General features: G+C 31.5%; 1 protein-coding gene across 2 annotated transcripts in view; it reads right to left on the bottom strand.

Moving 5' to 3' along the window:
* Window positions 1-19,226, bottom strand: part of LOC106465346 (disks large homolog 1-like) — a 112,492-nt gene that overhangs the window by 5,537 nt on the left and 87,729 nt on the right. Inside the window, exons 10-17 of one of the 2 annotated variants that reach the window (XM_022393208.1) lie at window positions 16,884-16,956; window positions 14,516-14,615; window positions 13,376-13,396; window positions 12,750-12,803; window positions 12,099-12,149; window positions 10,651-10,752; window positions 6,437-6,609; window positions 5,620-5,729 (exon numbers count right to left, since the gene is read on the bottom strand). In XM_022393208.1, the coding sequence (XP_022248916.1) occupies window positions 5,620-5,729; window positions 6,437-6,609; window positions 10,651-10,752; window positions 12,099-12,149; window positions 12,750-12,803; window positions 13,376-13,396; window positions 14,516-14,615; window positions 16,884-16,956 (684 nt within the window). The remainder of the gene's footprint in view (window positions 1-5,619; window positions 5,730-6,436; window positions 6,610-10,650; window positions 10,753-12,098; window positions 12,150-12,749; window positions 12,804-13,375; window positions 13,397-14,515; window positions 14,616-16,883; window positions 16,957-19,226) is intronic. The other variant, XM_022393209.1, reaches the window with a different exon arrangement.

Below are 19,226 nucleotides of genomic sequence, written 5' to 3'. Positions count from 1 at the left end.
GTAAATCTCTGTCTAGGTGACTCAATGTCTTCTTAACTCCGAGATGTCCTCCTGTTACAGTATCATGGGATTGATGCAGCACAACTTCCCATAACTTTCTCCGTATAACTGTTTTCCAGGTCATCACTTTCCTATCTGCAGTTTCCCATCTCCAGAAAAGAATAACATCTTAAAGCTTCAATTGGTCCCATTGTGCCCAGTAGTTCTTTGTCACAGGGCTTAGACTAGACACCTTCTCCCAAGCAGGGCTCAGCTCCATTTTAAAGCTTCCAAATCCCTCACTGCCATACATACTGGATTGTGATGCTAGTAATGTCGGAATTGGAGGAGTGTTGTCTCAGAAAGTGGGCGAAAACGAACATGTGGTGGCCTACTTCAGTAGGGTTCTGAGTAGACCAGAGAGAAACTACCGTGTAACATGGAGGGAACTCCTTTCTATAGTAAAGAGTCTGACATATTTCCATCCTTACCTCTATGGTGCAAGGTTTACCATCAGGACAGACCAGGTATAGATATTAAAGCAGAGCAGGAGAAAGACCAAGATTTGAATAAGTGATTTCCTAAAAGCAAGTGTTTTGCACTCTGCTTGGGATAAGGTGTCTAGCTTAATCCCTGTGACAAAGAACTATTGGGCACAATGGGACCAGATGAAGCTTGAAGTGGGTATTCTTTTTTGGAGATGGGAAACCGCAGATAGGAAAGTGACGACCTGGAAAACAGTTATACCGAGAAAGTTATGGGAAGTTGTGCTGCATCTATCTCATGATAGTTTAACAGGAGGTCATCTCGGAGTTAAGAAGACATTGAGTCACCTACGACAGAGATTTTACTGGACCTGCAGTACATGTTGTGCTAAAAGGGGACCCAAGCATGAGGGACGTGCTCCAATGAAGTTATATCAAGTTGGCACACCAATGGAAAGAGTAGACATTGACATTGCTGGTCCTTTGCCCCAAACTCGTGCTGGAAACAAGTACATTTGTGTGGTGATGGATTATTTCACCAAGTGGCCTGAGGCATATACAATCCCAAATCAGGAAGCTACAACTGTAGCTTTGGCTATTAGTGACTTCTTCTTCAGATTTGGTATGCCATAAGAACTGCATTCAGATCGAGGGTGTAATTTTGAATCAGCTGTGTTCCAAGAATGCTGCAAGTTGTTTGGCATCGAAAGACCAGGACAACGCTACTTCACCTACAGTCTGATGGGATGGTAGAAAAGTACAATTGGACACTGGGATAGGAATTGGCAGTTTTGTAATAGCTGCCAAGATGACTGGGATGTCTTACTCTCTACACTGTTGATGGCCTATAGAACAGCAGAGCATGAAGCCACTGGATACACTCCAGCAAAGTTGATGTGTGGTCGGGAACTTCGGTTGCCAGTGGATCTGATAATAGGATGCCCACCTTATGAAGAGTTGCCTGAAAATGTGTCAGAGTTCGTGAAAGTGTTATCTAAAAGGATGGATGATATTCATCATCAAGTGTATTCAAACTTAAAAACGTCTAACATGAAACTATGTTATGATAAGAAATCTACTGAATTCAGCTTTGTACCAGGAGATAAGGTGTGGTTGTATAATCCCAGTGAGACCAAAGGGAAGTCTCCTACGTTGTCTTCTCCATGGGAAGGCCCATATGACATAGTGGATCGTCTGTCAGACGTGACTTTGCGAATAAATTGTGGTTGGCGAGGTAAGCCAAAGGTGGTGCATGCCAACAGGCTTTTGCATTATCACGGTCCAGGACATTTCAGTTGGAACAAAGTGAACAATGGAACAAATGTTGCTGCTGAAGACATGTCACCTGAAAAAAGCCACTGTTGAGGGAAGAAACTCTACCCGGTTTTGAGAAGGGAAACAGTGAAGCCCTTAATGAAGTTACTACCACTGATGTGACTGTTACTGATAATAGGACATTTCCTGATGGAGCAGATGAACCTCATGTGAAGCAGAAGCCAACGAGACGGAGATCAGTACGGAAAAAGATACGTCCCGTAAAATTAAGAGACTTTGTTGAATTTTAATTTTGTATTTGTAAATTCTGTACATTTAATTAAGTTATTGTTAATCATCTATTGCTTTAATGTAAGTGGCTATTGTTCGGGAAGAACAATACTAAGGAAGGGGCAGTGTTACGACAGCGGAAGTCATGTGACGCTGGAAGCATGGGTGCTGGAGTTTCTAGAAGGATCATGACTGTTCCTGGCAACTCTAATCTTTTCCAGGCGCCCTCTATTTTAGTATATAAGCCTGTCAAAAAATTGCAGATATAGGGACAGATAATTGAGTCAAGCAAGCAGTAGTGACTGTAAGTAAAGTGCGTGAATCGTTGTGAATTATAGCATGTGTTTAAGTTAAAGTGACTGTGGAAATTCTGTGTATTGAAAAGTTGTACTGAGAAAGAATAAACTAGTTTTATTTAAGAAAGGACTTCTTTCGCTGAAGTTCCTCGAGAATAATTTATACCGGAAATTAACAAACAAGTAGATACGTAACATTATTAAATTAAATCTTATTACAACTACAAACATCTCTTATGAAGTTTCTTGAAATTGATTTGTTGAATTGTGATAACTGTGAAAAGTACAAGAAGATCAACATCAGGTTTATCGTTGAAGGCTAAGTATTTCAGTGTACTGCTAAAGCATGATTGTTAAATTATGATCTTCAGTATGAGTTGCTTGAAGTTCTTTCATGTCATCTGTTTACCTTTCAAGTAAGATGCTGATTTTGTTTTCTGTCATGAAAAAAAACTTAGTTTTCTGGGACTTAAGTGAATGGTGGAGAGCACAAAAGTATCAACTGAGATACTTGGTTTTCTAAGGCAGGTTGAGGCCAAACTTAGGTAAAGGGAGTTTAAAGAAATTATGTGGCAGTATGGTGACTTTACTGACACCAAGAAACTAGATTTCAAATACGTTTGCTTCTTTTGTCTTTCTCGATATGCTACTGTTTAAATACATAAGAAGGAACAATGTTTACAGAACTCTGTGGAATATGCTGCAAAAACTGCCTCAGTCAAAAAAGGTTTCTCAGGCAATAAAGCAGATTTTGGTGGAAACTATGAAACATGAGTCTTTCATCCTCCAGTGGATAAATAAGAATCATGTGCAGTATACTGGAGGACTTAAGAATCTTATAATTACAAAATCTTTGTTTCCCTGCTGTGGTATGTTTCTCATTTTAGTTTACAAAGATGAACATTTCTCGTTCATTCAAATTATTTGAACATATATTTAGTGCATGTGTTGTACAAGCTAACAGATAACTTGCTAAAGAATGTTGCAATCTAAGTTATTGAGCTAGTCATACATTATTAAGGATGTAAGATGTCACTGAATGATTAGTTAAACTTACACTAATGTGTTCTATATATAGTGACATTGGTCATGCATAGGTTTAAAAATATCTGGAGGCTATGTCCTCCCTGTTTTTACTTATAGAATGACAAGCAATGTATTGTGGAAGAGTTGACTATTGTAATATGTATAAGTGATTGATTCTCTAGTTCTTGTCCAGAGTTTTTCTAAACTTTTTTCTGAGATAGAACTCTCAATAGCAACAGAGTAGTAGTGTCCTTTTGTGTTTATGCACTCATCCTACGTATATCTGCCCCCACCCCAGTAACTTAGTGATAAGCCTGAAGGTTTATAATGCTAAAATTCAGGTTTCGATACCCATGTTGGGCACAGTACAGATATCCCATTGTATAGCTTTGTGTTTAACAACAAACAAACAAACCTACCTGTACCTGTTAAGAATTGTACATTTGTCTTATTCTGCAGATAAAAAACTGTATGCTCTTCACAACATTCTTTTGAATCCAATCAACTCATTCAGGTTAGAAGTTCAGTTTAACTCCACAATACTTATTCTACCAAACTTCTAGTTAGAGCACTTACTATTCTTAACCTGAAAGTGTTCAGTGTACTTGAAAATTCAACACAATTCTTCAGAAATATAGACTGTTATTACAAGAAAAAATAGATCCTTCTAAAGTAATTGCTAAGGTTAGAAACATAAGGAATCATAAGAAGGACCAGCTGGACTCAACTGAAAGTCGATATTATTTCAACTACTAAGATACAGGAGGTTAGTTCATTTTTTCAAAAAAATCAATTTTTTTCAAAATATAAAGTTTTATCACTCAAATTTTACACTCTCAGGTTTATGTGTATAGTAATGTGTAATACTTAAAATATTAAGGCCTTTTTTGCCGACTCTTTTAGGTGTAGAGATTTCTCCATCTCTTCTCATTTAATTCTTGAATGTATCATCGAGCAGTATCATAAATAATGTAATTTTCTTTTTCCACACTAGTTTGGCTCACCAGAAAAAAGTAGAGATAATTATGTAACTCCATTAGTAACATCATCATACCACTTGTTTCAGATAAATTCAAAAACACAAAAAATAACTGTAGGGTTTTAAAAGCTTCTGGACAAACAAAATCTTTAAAAAGATACCTTTGTTATAAAAATAAAGTTCTGAGGTTCCAGACTTCCACAAATACAATGATGTCCAATGTTAATTATTTGACAAGGTTATGTGAATATTACAAATAAATGCAAAATAGCACGGGATATGCTAGTTGTATAATTAACAGAGTTTATTTACAACTGAAAGAATTATATTTACATGTATTTTTTGTGTTATTTGCAAAGAAATTTTGGTGGATAAGAATGAGAATATTAGATTCAGAATAAATCAACATAAATCCTGTGTAAGGTGTCCAAGTAGAGCATTTTTTATAATTATATTTTAAGAACTTGTTAAAAGTTGAAGGAATCACTTTCTCATTTAAACTAATCTTTTTTAAGGATTTTATAAATTTACAGTTATGGCTTTGCTAAGAAGAATATTTCTTTGAGAAACTTAGAAGTAAATTAAATTATAAGGTATTTCGGAGACAATATTTTTATTTCACATATCACTTTATTTTTTGTGTATTAAGTGCACACATTAGGACCATGCTTTTATGATGTATAATTCTGATGATTTTGTTTTACTTTTAATGTACAAGTTGGTTAATATTATCTTAATTGCAATGTGCAATGGATGCATTTTATATTTTGAACGTTTTTTTCATTGTATTTTAAATTCCTTTTACAGATAAACTTGTGTGGAAAAGTGCTGCCTCTTAATTAGTAATTACAATAAAAAAGTGTGAATGATTAATGCATCTTGACACTTACTTAATTTTTGTCAAATTTTTGAATTTATTATATGCCACTGTTCAATATAATACTTTAATTGAGACACTACACTAAATTGACAACTGTTTTGAACATTTAGTCATTCTATTTTAATCAATTTTTCTCACTGTTTACCAGAAATTTACTTTAAATATTAGTTGTTTTTATGTTAAATTTGAAAATTGCTTTTAATTATTCTAAGATATATCTTTTAATTCCCAGCTAGCTGATAAATATAGAATACTAAATTCTACCAAAATTTGTAAACATTCCTAGCTAATCCAGAGTTCATGCAAACTTTTTGATACTGTATCTTTACTAATATTTGTTGAAGTAAAACTACGACCATCAAACCATCTACACCATTATTTTAAAATTTAAATTTAACAATTTCAAACGATCAATTAAAATATACTTACATTACAGTATCCACTGATTTAGGTTTAATGAGAATAGCAATAGGATGCAGTCCTGCTACCTGTAACCGTTTGATAGCATTGCCACTTACATCTAGAATGCAGTGTTTACCCTGATATAAAATAAATAACTTGCTTCAGTTATACTGTTATAAATGTAATTAATAATCTAGTTTTTAGTATTATGTAGAATTTACAAATAATATTTTTTTTCTTCTTCCCTTAAAGATTTTAAGATAACATGTATTTACAACTAACAGATTTTCCAACTAGGGAGAAACACAGCTAGATATGAATTATAATTATAGTTAATTTTGAACCTTCTAAGACAGTTATTTGATTTATATTTCCAACAAATAACTGCCGCTGCTCACACCTCATAAGTCATTCCTACATGGTACCCTTATGAAGTTAAAAAGATATAATTTCTGGAGTTTTCAAAACATTTTGAGAAATTTTGCTTTTACTGCATTGAATAATATTTTCTTGATAGCGAAATAAAAGTAAGTTTTACTCAATAGAACAATAAACTATCATTCTCTCAACTATTCTTAATATGATGACTATAATCATTCATTAGTTATTTATACTCATTGTAGAAATCATTATCAAAACATCTTAAGAAATTTTGTTTTTACTGCATTGTATATAAAAATTGTTATTCATGATAACCATTTTTCAGGAAATTAAATACCAACTTATAAAATTATTTAATAAATTTAACAGATTTTATTTCAGCCCTGGTATAATTTTTTATTTGAAACCTGTAAAATTATCTTTCATACAATAAAATTAACATTATTTTTTCTTGTAAACTCACCTTTTCTGCAACCTCCCTAACAGAGGCCAAACTTGTACCATATAAGTTATCATTGTATTGACCAGCTTCAATGAACAAATGGTTCTGAATGTCTTTCTCCATCTGCTCTCTAGAAGCCACAAAGTGATAGTCTTGGCCATCAACTTCATAATCTCTCCTTGGTCGAGTGGTATCTATAATTCAAATAAAGCTTTTAAAAGTTTGTCCTAGAATTTAAAATATAAAAGAAAATTGAAGACCTTGAAAAGAAACTTATGAAATGCTGTAAAAATTATGTGTTACAGTGCAGCCAATATAATATAAAAAATTATTTTTTATATTTATATAATTTTCAAATAAGACAATGCCATGTACCAGATATAAAATAGAAGGAAAATCATGGCAAACAGCCTCATAAAAGACAGTCTTAAAGCTCCATAAGCTACAGAAAATCATTTAACAATATCAATTTTAAATATCTAATTGATCATACTGTATAATGATCATTTAAGTAGTACATATATTCCATGAAAATATAGTTTTCTCTAACCTAATAAAGTGACATATTAAAATCACTGGTGTTACCCATCTTCCTAAATATTTGATAAAAACTTTTTGGGGGGTTTCTTAATGAGCTTAACGTTTATCTGGCAGTTTGATATTCTAATTATGCAAGTCAAAAAGAGCCCAATTATACTAATTGTCATCAGTATCAACACAGACTTAATTTATACACTGTTGCATATCAAAACTAGCTTTCTCAATAATGTAAAAATTAAAAAAGAAATACTTACAGTACCATTAGTTTCAGCTTGTCTAAGTAGTATTTTTTTATATGTCATATCTGTTATCCTACATTATTATGTAGTTGCTTGTTATATGTTTCATTTGCAAGTGTTTTCAAGCTTGATTTTTTAAATTAACATACTATCTAATACCGTACATTCTCTTTATTACACATCTTTTTATATATTACTTTTATGATTCATTTCTATTAATAGACTAGTGAATAAGTAGTTATTATACTCAATTATCCTCCTGTTACAATGAAAAACATTAAAACTAAATCATCTTACTTTTTAACTATCTTATAACCATTCCCACTCAATGAATTAATAGTCATAGCATTTCATAATATGAAAAAAATTGGTCATTCATGTAGAAAAAAAATAATGAGGATAAAGAACTGACTTAATTAGGACGATGAAGTTACAATTAGTCCACTGTACCATAAGCTCTTTGATATTCTTACAGAAAATCTTTTTTAACATAAATGTTTGTTCTCATTTTTTAGCCATAGGGAGGTTTGACATCGTATGAGGAAGATGCAACATCTGTAATTTTCTCCAAAGTTTTATAGTTTTTTTTTGCTAGACTAGAGTAGATTTTATTGATTCCTGATTCTATTAGTAATTTACATTGAATCTGAATTAGTGAGTTTCAGTGCTGTAAATATTGAGTTTATGTTTTGATGAAGAAGTAGAGATACAGGAAGTACTGTGTGAATGAAAAATTTAGTAGGTAAGTTAAATTGTTTTGTTAGAATCTATTATGTACAATTATTGAGTGTTAGTTAATTTAACTGAAGAAGATGTTGTGGAAGAAATGAAACATTTTTGATGAAACTTTGTAGATGGACAGCAACTGCCGGTTGTAGAGACACAAGTGTAGAAAACGACATTTCGAAAGTCTTCCATCATTTGTCTTCAGCGTGTGTACGGTGTTATTGGTCTTTATAGTATTCTGGTGGATTGTGGAGAGTGTGTTATGATTGGTTGGTTTATCTCTGTTTTTGAATGGAGGAGAGATTTCCTGTAGATGCAACCAATGGTAGCCACAGGTTACTCATCTTTAATCCAGAATCTTTAGCGAAGGTTTAATTGTGTTAATATAAAATAATTCTCTAATTTTTCTTGTCTTTCAAAATTTGTTTGTGTCGATGATTCTAGTTTTTCCAGTTGTAATGGCGTGTTCTGCAATGGCTGAATTTTGTGTTTTCATGAGTCTTGTACTGTCTTTATGTTTTTTTATTCTTGTCATGAGTCTTCTTCCATTTCTCCAATGTATGTTTCGTTGTAGGAACACAGAATTTCATAAATGATGTTTTTGTGTTTCTCATTGGTAGATTGCTGTTTGTTTTTTACCAGAATGGAAACTTAATGTCTTGTAGGATTTCCACCGGACTTCTATGTTGAATTTGTTGGCTATGCGTTTGAGTTTTTCACTGAAATTTTGCAGATAGAGGAGGTAAATGGTAGTAGTGGTAGTGTTTTTCTGATCTCTTCTTTCTGTTGTGGTCTTTTTCAGGGAGTTTTTGATGCAGGAGGAGGTGTAACCATTCTGTTTAAAAACCTCTAAAATCTTTTGGTGTTCTGTTTCGATAGATGTTTTATTGCACATGTTTTGTAGCACCAGTATAACTACAGGATCTTCCTGGATAACTCCAACTAATCACTTTTCATAAATATTATGAAGTATAACACATAGGCCATTTAAAATACATTACCCGATCCAAAAATCAACAGACTATAGTGATGAGGTACCAGAGAAAGCATGTCAGGTACTATTTGAAATAATTTCCTAGTGTCAATGGATGGAATATTGAATAACAAACTATTCATCTTGCTGCTCATTTAAAAGGACCAGCTTTTACAGCATTAAGTAACCTTCTAACAGAGCACTGTAATAATTATCAAGCATTTGCAACCACCTTATCAAACACCATTGGTGAGTCACATGAGAAGGAATTTCCTAAAATAAAATTTATGAGTAGAATAATGAGAGAGGACAAGACCCAAGTCAAACCTGCTAAAAATGTGGAAAGTTTATTTATTTATAGTTAAGCACAAGGCTACACAATGGGCTATCTGTGCTCTGCCAACCATGGGTATCAAAACCCAGTTTTTAGCATTATAAGTCCACAGACATATTGCTGGGCCACTGGGGAGCAATGTGGAAAGACTTGCCCATAATTATCATATCCAAATGCTCTTAATGAAATAATATATTCACTGCATGCAACCAATTCATAGATGCTATAGTGGATAAGATGTATGAATTAAGCCACATTGAATTAGAATCTGAACCAATTAAAGTTGCAGATAAACAACTAGAAGTGCCATCTAATAATTATGGGATCATTAAATCAAACAAGGTGGAAACATGAACTCTCCCTGATGGAAATCTATCAGGATTAATTACTCAACTGTATATTCAGAATGGAAGAAGTACACCTCAGGACAGAATATGTTTAAATTTCAACTTAAAAGTTAATATTTCCTGGAACTGCAGACCAAAGCATTTAGGATACAGAAACTGCTCTCAAAGGATGACAGGAAAATTAAACTGCTAAACATGTAGGTAATGTGGACATTACACCTAAGACTATGATAAATCAACCATTAATAGTAATGTAAGGAGATAATATCCTGAAGATGAGAATACACTATCTGCCTCAATTAAGATAATGAGTTCATTATTTAAAGAAATCAGTCCACATGTCAATGGGTTCATTGATAGGAATCCTTTCTAAATATTGATTGACTCTGGTTCTATACCTCCTATTATCTGAACTGATCTGGTAATGAAAGCTGAGAAACTACTCTCAGAGATGAATCAAAAAGATGAATTGATGTACATAGGAAATGGTCATAAAGTTCCTATAAGAGGACAGTTTGGAAATTACTTCATAGAGGAAAGCTTCTCTGCACAGCTGATGTGTAGATAACTGACAATGAGGAAGAATTTATATTGGGAATAGACTTCATGTGGAAACACAAAGGTAAGTTACACTTGCTTCAAACATTTCATACAGTCTGTGACCAGGAAATCTCTGAGGGCTGCATGAAAATTACACAATCAGAGGTTGAACTTCCAGTGACAACAAGAATAGAAGCACAGAATTACAAAAAGTATTCAAAGACAGCACTTACAAGTTATAATATGAGAAAATAATGTCATAGAAATGAAAGTAGATCTGAAAATCACAGTTAGAAATCAATGCACAAAAGGAAATACAAGTAAAAAACAATACTTCCAACTTATACAGTTAGAAAATGATATTTCCAAGTTATAATATAAGACATACAATGAAATACTAATACTTTCATGATATTCAAATATAAAACAATGTTTCTGAGGTACACTGAAAAAATACATTTAAGATACACAGCTAAAGTTCTCAGTGATTTTGAGGTAAATGGAAAAATATTTAAAATGTACATAACAATACTTACGTGGTATGCAACTACCAAATTGCTCTGGTAGTTCAGAGATGAGATCATCATTAATCCTGTCTTTTAATGGACCTAGGATAATTACTGGCCTAGTGTAAGTAACTAATTAGAGAGAGAGAGAAAGAGAAAACAGATATAAAATTATCCCCAGTTAAATTTTATTTTCATATAGTTAGAATGCTACATGTAAGAAGTTAATACAGACAAGGTATATTAACAAAGATAAATTATATTTAACTAATTTATCAGTTTGACTTGTTATTATGAAAAATAAACATTTCTCAGTTTTGAAACTTAGGTCTTTTGATGTTTATTACAGAAAAAAAACGTGAAATTTTCTAAAATGTTAAAAAAAGTAATGATTTTTTTGTAAATGGATATATATAATTTAAATTGAATTAAAACTGATCAAGAAGCTAGAATCAAGTCAATTAATGTTAACCACAGCATTACTTGTAAACTCTACCAGAGGTTAGTACAATATCATCTATAACCGTATGCTAAGACAATGGTCAATATTAAAATATATGTAATAAAAACCAAGATAGTGGCCATTACCAAAAACCATCTCTGATCATAAGTTAATGATATCAAACACATTTTCAATCATAATTCTTGCTGTGGCTAGTATTCAATCATAAACTTGAAAGTTCTAACTAATAAAATATTGTTTACCACATTTTGATTTCTTTTATATTTTGTAAAAACATTAACTTTCTAATTTCAAAACACAGTCAAAGGGAAATGTATGCCAGGATATAAAATCATGAAGATTCATTAAAGAATTGTACAAGTTAAATAAAAATGACCAAATCAAATTGGGAAGAGTTAAATTTGAGATTGGGTGAAGCATTATAAGTAGAAAACTTTCTTTAATAACAAATTCTAAATCACAATTGCCACATATAAGAGGTTACTATTGTGAACAGACACAAAATGATCTTATTGTTCATTATGTGTAGACGTCACTGTGTTTAAGCTATATTTTCACTTTTTTTTATGCCTAACAAAAGTGAATAAAATCATGCTCAATGATAAATATTTTTTTTTCATGTTCTTTTTAGTCAATCTATATTTGATTTTGAGTTAATAGTTACAAAATAACATTTCAGCCTTATTGTTTCTTCAGTGTTCTTACTGTAGTTTTCTCTGTTTGGATTGTTAATTTTTAATGATCACATTTAACAAACAGGCTTATTTATGGTTACATTTTAGTGCCACATACAACTGATACTGAAATACTTTTCTTTTACTTTATACAATTTTTTTTATAAATGTTGGAATTTTACATGTAAATAGATTGATGAATTACTGTTGTTTGGAATGTAAATAATTATTTTTTTTCTTTCATATAACAAAACAAAAGAAAAAATGTGTCATAGCAATATATTCAAAAATTTATATATATATATATATATTTAATATAATTTCACCATAAAAATATTTACGTTTTTTGTGTGTAACAGCTTCATAAGAGAGTATAGGTTCTTCCTGTCCACCTGGAAGAAAGAAAAGAAATCTATTCTCAATTTATTTGCATTAATCTACAGGAAATATAACTTTTCAGTGGTTTTAGAATGTGTAAAAATAGTTAAAACATTAAATATATAGCAAAGATATATCCTTCAATTACAAAGTGGGTTCAATCTTCCATATATTTCTTCAATTTCCAGTTTTGTGAATTTCATGCTATTTTTATGAATATTTATTCTGCTTTTTTTGGTTGAAATACTAATATAATTTGAAGAAACTTATATACCTTGTGTAATTAAAACAAAAAGCAAAGATAATTAAAAATAAAAGAAAAATTAATACATATGAATGCAAGTAGTTATTCCAACTTCACATTTTCTTCAAGAAATATTGTTAACTATTCCCATCTGTTGCTGATTTTCCACATTTTCTGACAATAGTTGTTTGACTTAACTTGTTTATATATAATACCTGATATCATATGGAATTAAAAGCTTTCCACATGTCAGGCAATAATTGCATATATTATTGAATTAGTTACCACTTTACATTTAAGATATAGAATAAAAAATTAAGGTAAGAAAAACATATTAAAAGATTAATTAAACAAACCATGGAATACCTACGTAAGCTTCCAGCTTCATTGTCACTGGTGTTTGTAATAGAGACTGGATCTGCACCTAAAGAAAATAAAAATGCATTAATAGCCCGTCAAAAGTTTGAAAAAATATTATACTCAAACATACAATGGAAAATAAAGCCTATACCCAGCTAAAATTGCAGTTGAAAGCAAAATTAGTTATTATCAGTTTGCTAGGTCAATAATCTGATCATAATATAAGCCTTATTTTTTATTATGACATAAAACTGTAATGAAATGTACTTGAATTGACTTTAGGCTAGACAGTTTGATACTATTGTTTCACAGTGAAAGAGGTCACGTGCACATCATAGTGTGTAAGTGGTGTGTCAATAAAGAGCATACTGTGTGATTACAAGCATATGTAGATTTATCAAGTATTAAGTTATTTTATTAAATTAGATAGAACTATTGGTGATAATACTGCTTAAAACTACTGTTTTCAAGGCTTGTCATAATAAGAGCTTTATTGGAAAAATGATGTACAGTATATCAAAATGTAATACTAGTATAGGATAAGTTTAATGACATTTAATTTGAAGCACAATTCAAAAGTAGATCTCCAATATTTCTGCTATATTATCTTTTGTTCTTAATACACTATAAGCTAACCTTTTGTAGGAGAGCCATCTCCTGCAGCATAAAGATGGTAATAAAAAATACAATTCAGTAAAAGAGCTTCAAGTATAATAACAGTATGTGAACCTGTAGATTAAAAACTAAGAAAATTTACACTAATACAAAAATACTTTTACATTACTATTATCCTAACTTTAAAGTAAACCATTTTCAAAATTTTGAGACAATTAAACAAAAATACAGTCTTTGTAATAGTTCTTTTTATATTTACCTTTCAAATGAAAGGAAAACACCTAACTTACCTTTCCATCACTACCATCTTTGATGCTTTCACCTTTTTTTAAACTAAAGAATAAACTCCCAACATATTTTTCACATCAGAAACATATTGTTACGACAGCAGAAGTCACGTGATTCTAGTAACATGTGAAGAGTATCTAGAAGAGATGAGTGTAATCTAGATGTATGCTTCTATAGTATATAAGCCGGCAAATAAAGTGATGACAAGGAAATAATTGCAGACAGGCAGAGACTGAGATGGACAATTGAGTCAAGCGCGGTAGTGACCGTAGGTAAAGTGCGTGAATCGTTGTGAATTATAGCATGTGTTTAAGTCATACTGACTGTGGAAATTAAGTGTATTGAAAAGTTGTATTAAAAAAAGAATAAACTAGTTTTATTCAAGAAAGAACTTGTATCGCTAAAGTTTCATCTGAAAGAAATTATACGGGAAATTAACAAACGACCAGAGACGTAACAATATTTATATTACTTTGTTATTACTATCATCTTCTGTAATTTTTACTTTATTTTAAACTAGACAACAAATACCAAACATACCTTCCTTTCGATAATCACCTAATGTACTGTTGGATTAGTCGATAAACTAAACAAGTACCACTTAATTTACTTTCTCCATCAGCTTAATCTTCAGAATCTTTGTCTTTAATTTACACTTCATAATTTAATCACAACCAACTTCTCTGTACTTTAAGCCTAAAATATATAAATAACACCTAAATTATGATTACTTTGACCATCACTGTCACCTTTTGTAGCATTGTCTTTACTTTAAACTAAACAAATAGTAAATACCAAACTTAATTTATTTATCAAAATCTTCTATACTGTTGGCAACTATATGTTAAAATATAAAAGGAACACCTTACTTACTTTCTCCATCACTACCATCTTCTGTACTGTTCTCTTTGCTTTTCATAAAGGGGAACTTTCGGGAAAATGAAAAATTCTTCTTCTTTCTATCTAATGTATTCTATTAAGAATAAATGAAAGCTGTGATAAAAACTGAAGTTAACAGTAGACATGCATTTTTAAAATGGAATTATCAAATTCTGGTTTCTAGCTGTGTTTGACCTATAATATTAAAACCAAGTAATACCATTAACAAGCCAAGATTTATCTACCTAATACATTTATATCTCACATGACAAGCTTACCTGCATTGCTCATCCAGTCTCATGAAATTATGTGGTCGAAAACAAAACATATACAATGTTAGTCATTTTTAGATTTATTAGAGTTTGTTTGTTTGTTATTAGGCACAGAGCTACACAGTGGGCTATTTGTGCTGTACCTACAACAGATATTGAAACCCAGTTTTCAGTATTATAAGGGCCAGGCTTTCTTAAGTGTCCATTTTTCAACTGGAAAATGTTGAAAAAAATTCTTCTCCTATAAGTATGATTTATATAGTTTTTGAAACTATTACTACTGAAAAACTTTGCACCAAAAATCTAGCACTCAGGCTACATTCTGTCATATTTTTCCACCTTGATGAAGATGACTACTGTTTTCCACATGTGTTCTCCTTTACCAGATTATATTGTACCTCGAATAAAAAGGCAAAAAACAAACAAATTGTAAGAAGGTTTTCCCTTCTGCTGCCTTTTTTCTCTGATAATATTTCAGCTGCCTACATTGTTTACAATCCATTCTAAACATACAAATATGAAACCCATCATCAAAATGCATACAACCCCTGTATATTAACAAAGACAGGTGTAGAAATTAATGTGATCTCTTTTACATTTCTACAATAAATTCAGCTACAGCAGGCCAATAAGAACAATTATTTTGTATTAGACTACTTCCGCAGATCATAAATGTAAGCTTTTATTATAATATGACATTATACTTAGAAGTGCAGAGCATATATAATGAGTTGAATTAAAATGGTGATCTCCTTTACCCATTCTGTGAACTCCTTTACATGCATCTAACCATGTCCCCCAATTATCTGTTTTTTCTAAATAGACCTCTAATTATTGCTTACAGATTTAGCTTTGTAGTTTATCAGTCATTTAAACCTAAAACTACCACCACACATACAACCTGAATGTCAGTTATACAGTAAAAGAGATACACACTTGTTATGTAATCCCACTTTCAAGGAGTTTTCTTTCAGGAAAATGAGTTGATCTGTGACTAATACATTTGAAATCCATCCTACCTTAATCATCTGCACATGGTGGAAACTAAATATGGTGGGAAAAGCATTATGCACTCCATATATTCCCCTCTAAAGTAAAACTGAAGGAAAGGAGAACACATAAAGTAGTTCAAGCAATTTCATGTTCAGTGATTTTCACCGAAGAATGCAATTTACTCTTACCCTTTCAGTTATTGATAAGAACAAATGTCTTGGCTGTTGTGTATAACGATATAACAGAATTACATAATCTGAATATCTACACTAGATATATGCATAAAGGAGATCATGTGCTTAAAAAAACTAATTTTATTACAAGCTGCAACTGGACATACCCAAAATATCCCTTAATACCCTGTGTTTGGAGTGTGATAAAATCAAATTATATACTTCCTGGATTGATTTTAGACTCTAATCTTTTTATTTACTAAAAAATGTGCATTATTGCTTTGAAAATAAACAACGGTAAAGGAGAACACATGATTATGGTGACATGTTATTTTGTATATTTTTATATGTGAAAAAGTAATGGGACAATCAGCTAATAATAAATTTTCAAAACATAAATGTTTACTAATTAATCACAATAAAGGCTTGAGTCATGCTTACAATATTTATGTTTGTGTTACTGCTTTGAAATTAAATTTTTATGCTGGTGACATGCTACTTTTAACACCCCGACATTGTTTATATCCTTGAGTTGCTGAAAAAACTTAATACAAACTCAACATATTAAATATGCTTGGAAAACTCTGTCCATCATCTATAATTAAGAAATCATTATATATTTGTGTAAGGTCCATACTCAGATAAATTTGCCCCACAACACTAGCGACATCAAATTGGACACTTAAGAAATCCCGGCCCATAAGTCTTCAGACCTACTGCTGAGCCATTGGGGGAGCAATTTATTAGAAAGTAAAGCATGTAGTGGAGTAATATGTAAATATATCCAGTATTGATGGGATAAAATGTTCCACCTCATTAACTGAGAAATGGACTGGACATAAAATTCAGTCCTATCACTTACTGTGTATTAATACTTGCAATACTATTTGAAAGTTTCTTTCAAAAAATACACAATTCTCTTACCTTTCCATCACTTATGATGCTCTTTCCTTGGAACTTTACTGATTTTAATCGTGCTCTCTCTCTCCTTTCAACTCTACAAGAAACAATATTACAATCAAGTTTTGACTTGGGTATATATATATATATATTTTGATTAAACAAGGACTCTTAGGTAAAGATAATTAAAAGTGATTGGGTACTTAAGAAAAATAAAGGAAACATTTACAGCTTAATTACCCTGTGATCTCAAAATGGCAAAAATATGTTTAGATTTATTAATACATATAAGCAAAAGTTCAATGAATATCTTTTTTTTAAAGACAAAACTACCATATTACAAAATACACGTTATTTATTTCATACCAGAACAAAATATAAACTATTTGTTAGTAGAAAGATGAATTGAAAAACATTATCTATTCCATCTGAAAACTTTACTGAGAACACAATTGGATGTGTTGCGTCATCGAGGTCACGTGACTGGTGTGGCGCCACCTATTTTCTAGAACTATCCTGTACCTTGGCGAATGCTCTAGCATTTACTAGATATAGGGTAGTGTGGTAAATAAAAGAGGTTGACAACGTGACGGAGAATAATGTGTGTGTAGATAGTGAGTAATTGAACTGCAGTCACAGGGTATTGTTGAAGTTAACGTTCGTTCGTTATAGGATATTAGGGAAAATCAGTATTGTTACGACAGCGGAAGTCATGTGACGCTAGTAACACGTCATTAACTTCAAGAAGGATCCTGTCCCTTCCTGAATGCTCTAGCGTTTACTAGATTTCGGTATTCTGTGATATATAAGACGGTCAAGATGTGACGGGAACAACGTAATGTGTAATTGACAGTTGAGTCGAGCACGTGAAACGTTCGTTGTGAATTATAGCGTTTGTTTTAGCACGAATATTGAAATTAAGTGTATCGTAAAGTTATATTCGGAAAGAATAAACCAGTTTTATTAAGTAAGGACTTGTGTCGTTAAAGTTTCGTGGGAACGAAGTTACGGAAAAATCAATTAACAAACGGAGACGTAACAGATGGAATATTCTTTCAGAAAATTAAAAACATTTCTTTTAATGTTTTTATAAATAATTTTTTGACATTTTATGCAATATTCCTTTTTAATTTCTAATTATTGTGGTTGAAATCAACTAAGTTGTTAACCAATAGGTTAGAAAAAATAACTTCCTTAAAATTCTTCAGTTCAAAATATTCTATTGTGGAATGTAAGTTACCATAATATATTTTTATGGTTTCATTTTATAAATTCGGTTCAGTTGCTCTGTTATTAGCTTACACATCAAAAGACCAAAATTTCTGTAATAATTCTATAGGCAATAATGGAAGTTATTGGTTTTTCAGAAACAAAAAGTGTTCAAGCAAAGTTCATACAACCATCCCATTATAAAGATTGCATGGTTAGAATATGTCTTAGAGATAAAGGTGGCTGGCTAAGAATTATCTACAACAACATGAACATTTCTTTCAACAAATAAATTTATAAAATGTTTCTGAAACCATGGAAAGAAATTTACGCTAATTTTGAGGTATAATTGACTTCCCTTAGAGTGTCAAGATAGGTTTTCAGGATAACAAGAGATTCAACAATATTTTTATTACAGATTAATAAATGAAGTAAGAAATAGAGAGAATGAACACAAATTCATAGAAATACAATAAGCAATTTTTATTTATAAAAAAAAACAGTCACTTTTCCCGAACTGAGCCTTGGCTGTTGAGTTTCTCCCCAAACTGTACTCAATGAAAGTTCATCTAGCTACCAGACTGTTCAGTTTAAAACCTTATTCTGCACTGTCCTAGTGTTAGATAGTTAAAATGGTAACATAATTCTTTCCTAGAGTGACTTGTGCTATACACGTAACTGATCATTCATTTTAGAAAATATGGAAAGTTGTACAACCTTGAGATATCACCTGACCAAAACAAGGTAAATCTTCACAGCTACTTCCTCCAAGGGCAGGCCAGATGTTATCTCAGATGAATGAAACAGAACAATGAGTAGCTGGAGCAAAAAATATTTAATGGCATTCTTGACCACATGTTATATGAAAACTTTAAATACACCTGAAAACCTGACAAATTTTGAAACATTCTTTATTAAAATAAGAAGGCAGGAAATGCATGGTTTGCCTATATACTACATTTTTCCTTCAGGTTTGACCTCAAACTGCAAGACATTGTAACCTTAAAAACCATTTTATGTCTACATAGCATATGCACTGGTCAAGGAATCTGGTGTAACTTTATCTTGCCCCTGTAAACACTTACCCACAATGCAGACAACACAATCCTTTAACAAAAAACATATTGGTATGGCTATACTTTATAAAACAAAAATAAA

The sequence above is a fragment of the Limulus polyphemus genome, unplaced genomic scaffold, assembly GCF_000517525.1.
Source record: "Limulus polyphemus unplaced genomic scaffold, Limulus_polyphemus-2.1.2 Scaffold1916, whole genome shotgun sequence".
NCBI classification, from domain to species: Eukaryota; Metazoa; Arthropoda; class Merostomata; order Xiphosura; family Limulidae; genus Limulus; species Limulus polyphemus.
The sequence above is the reverse complement of the archived record's forward strand: the minus strand, read 5'-3'. Positions and strand labels throughout refer to the sequence as shown.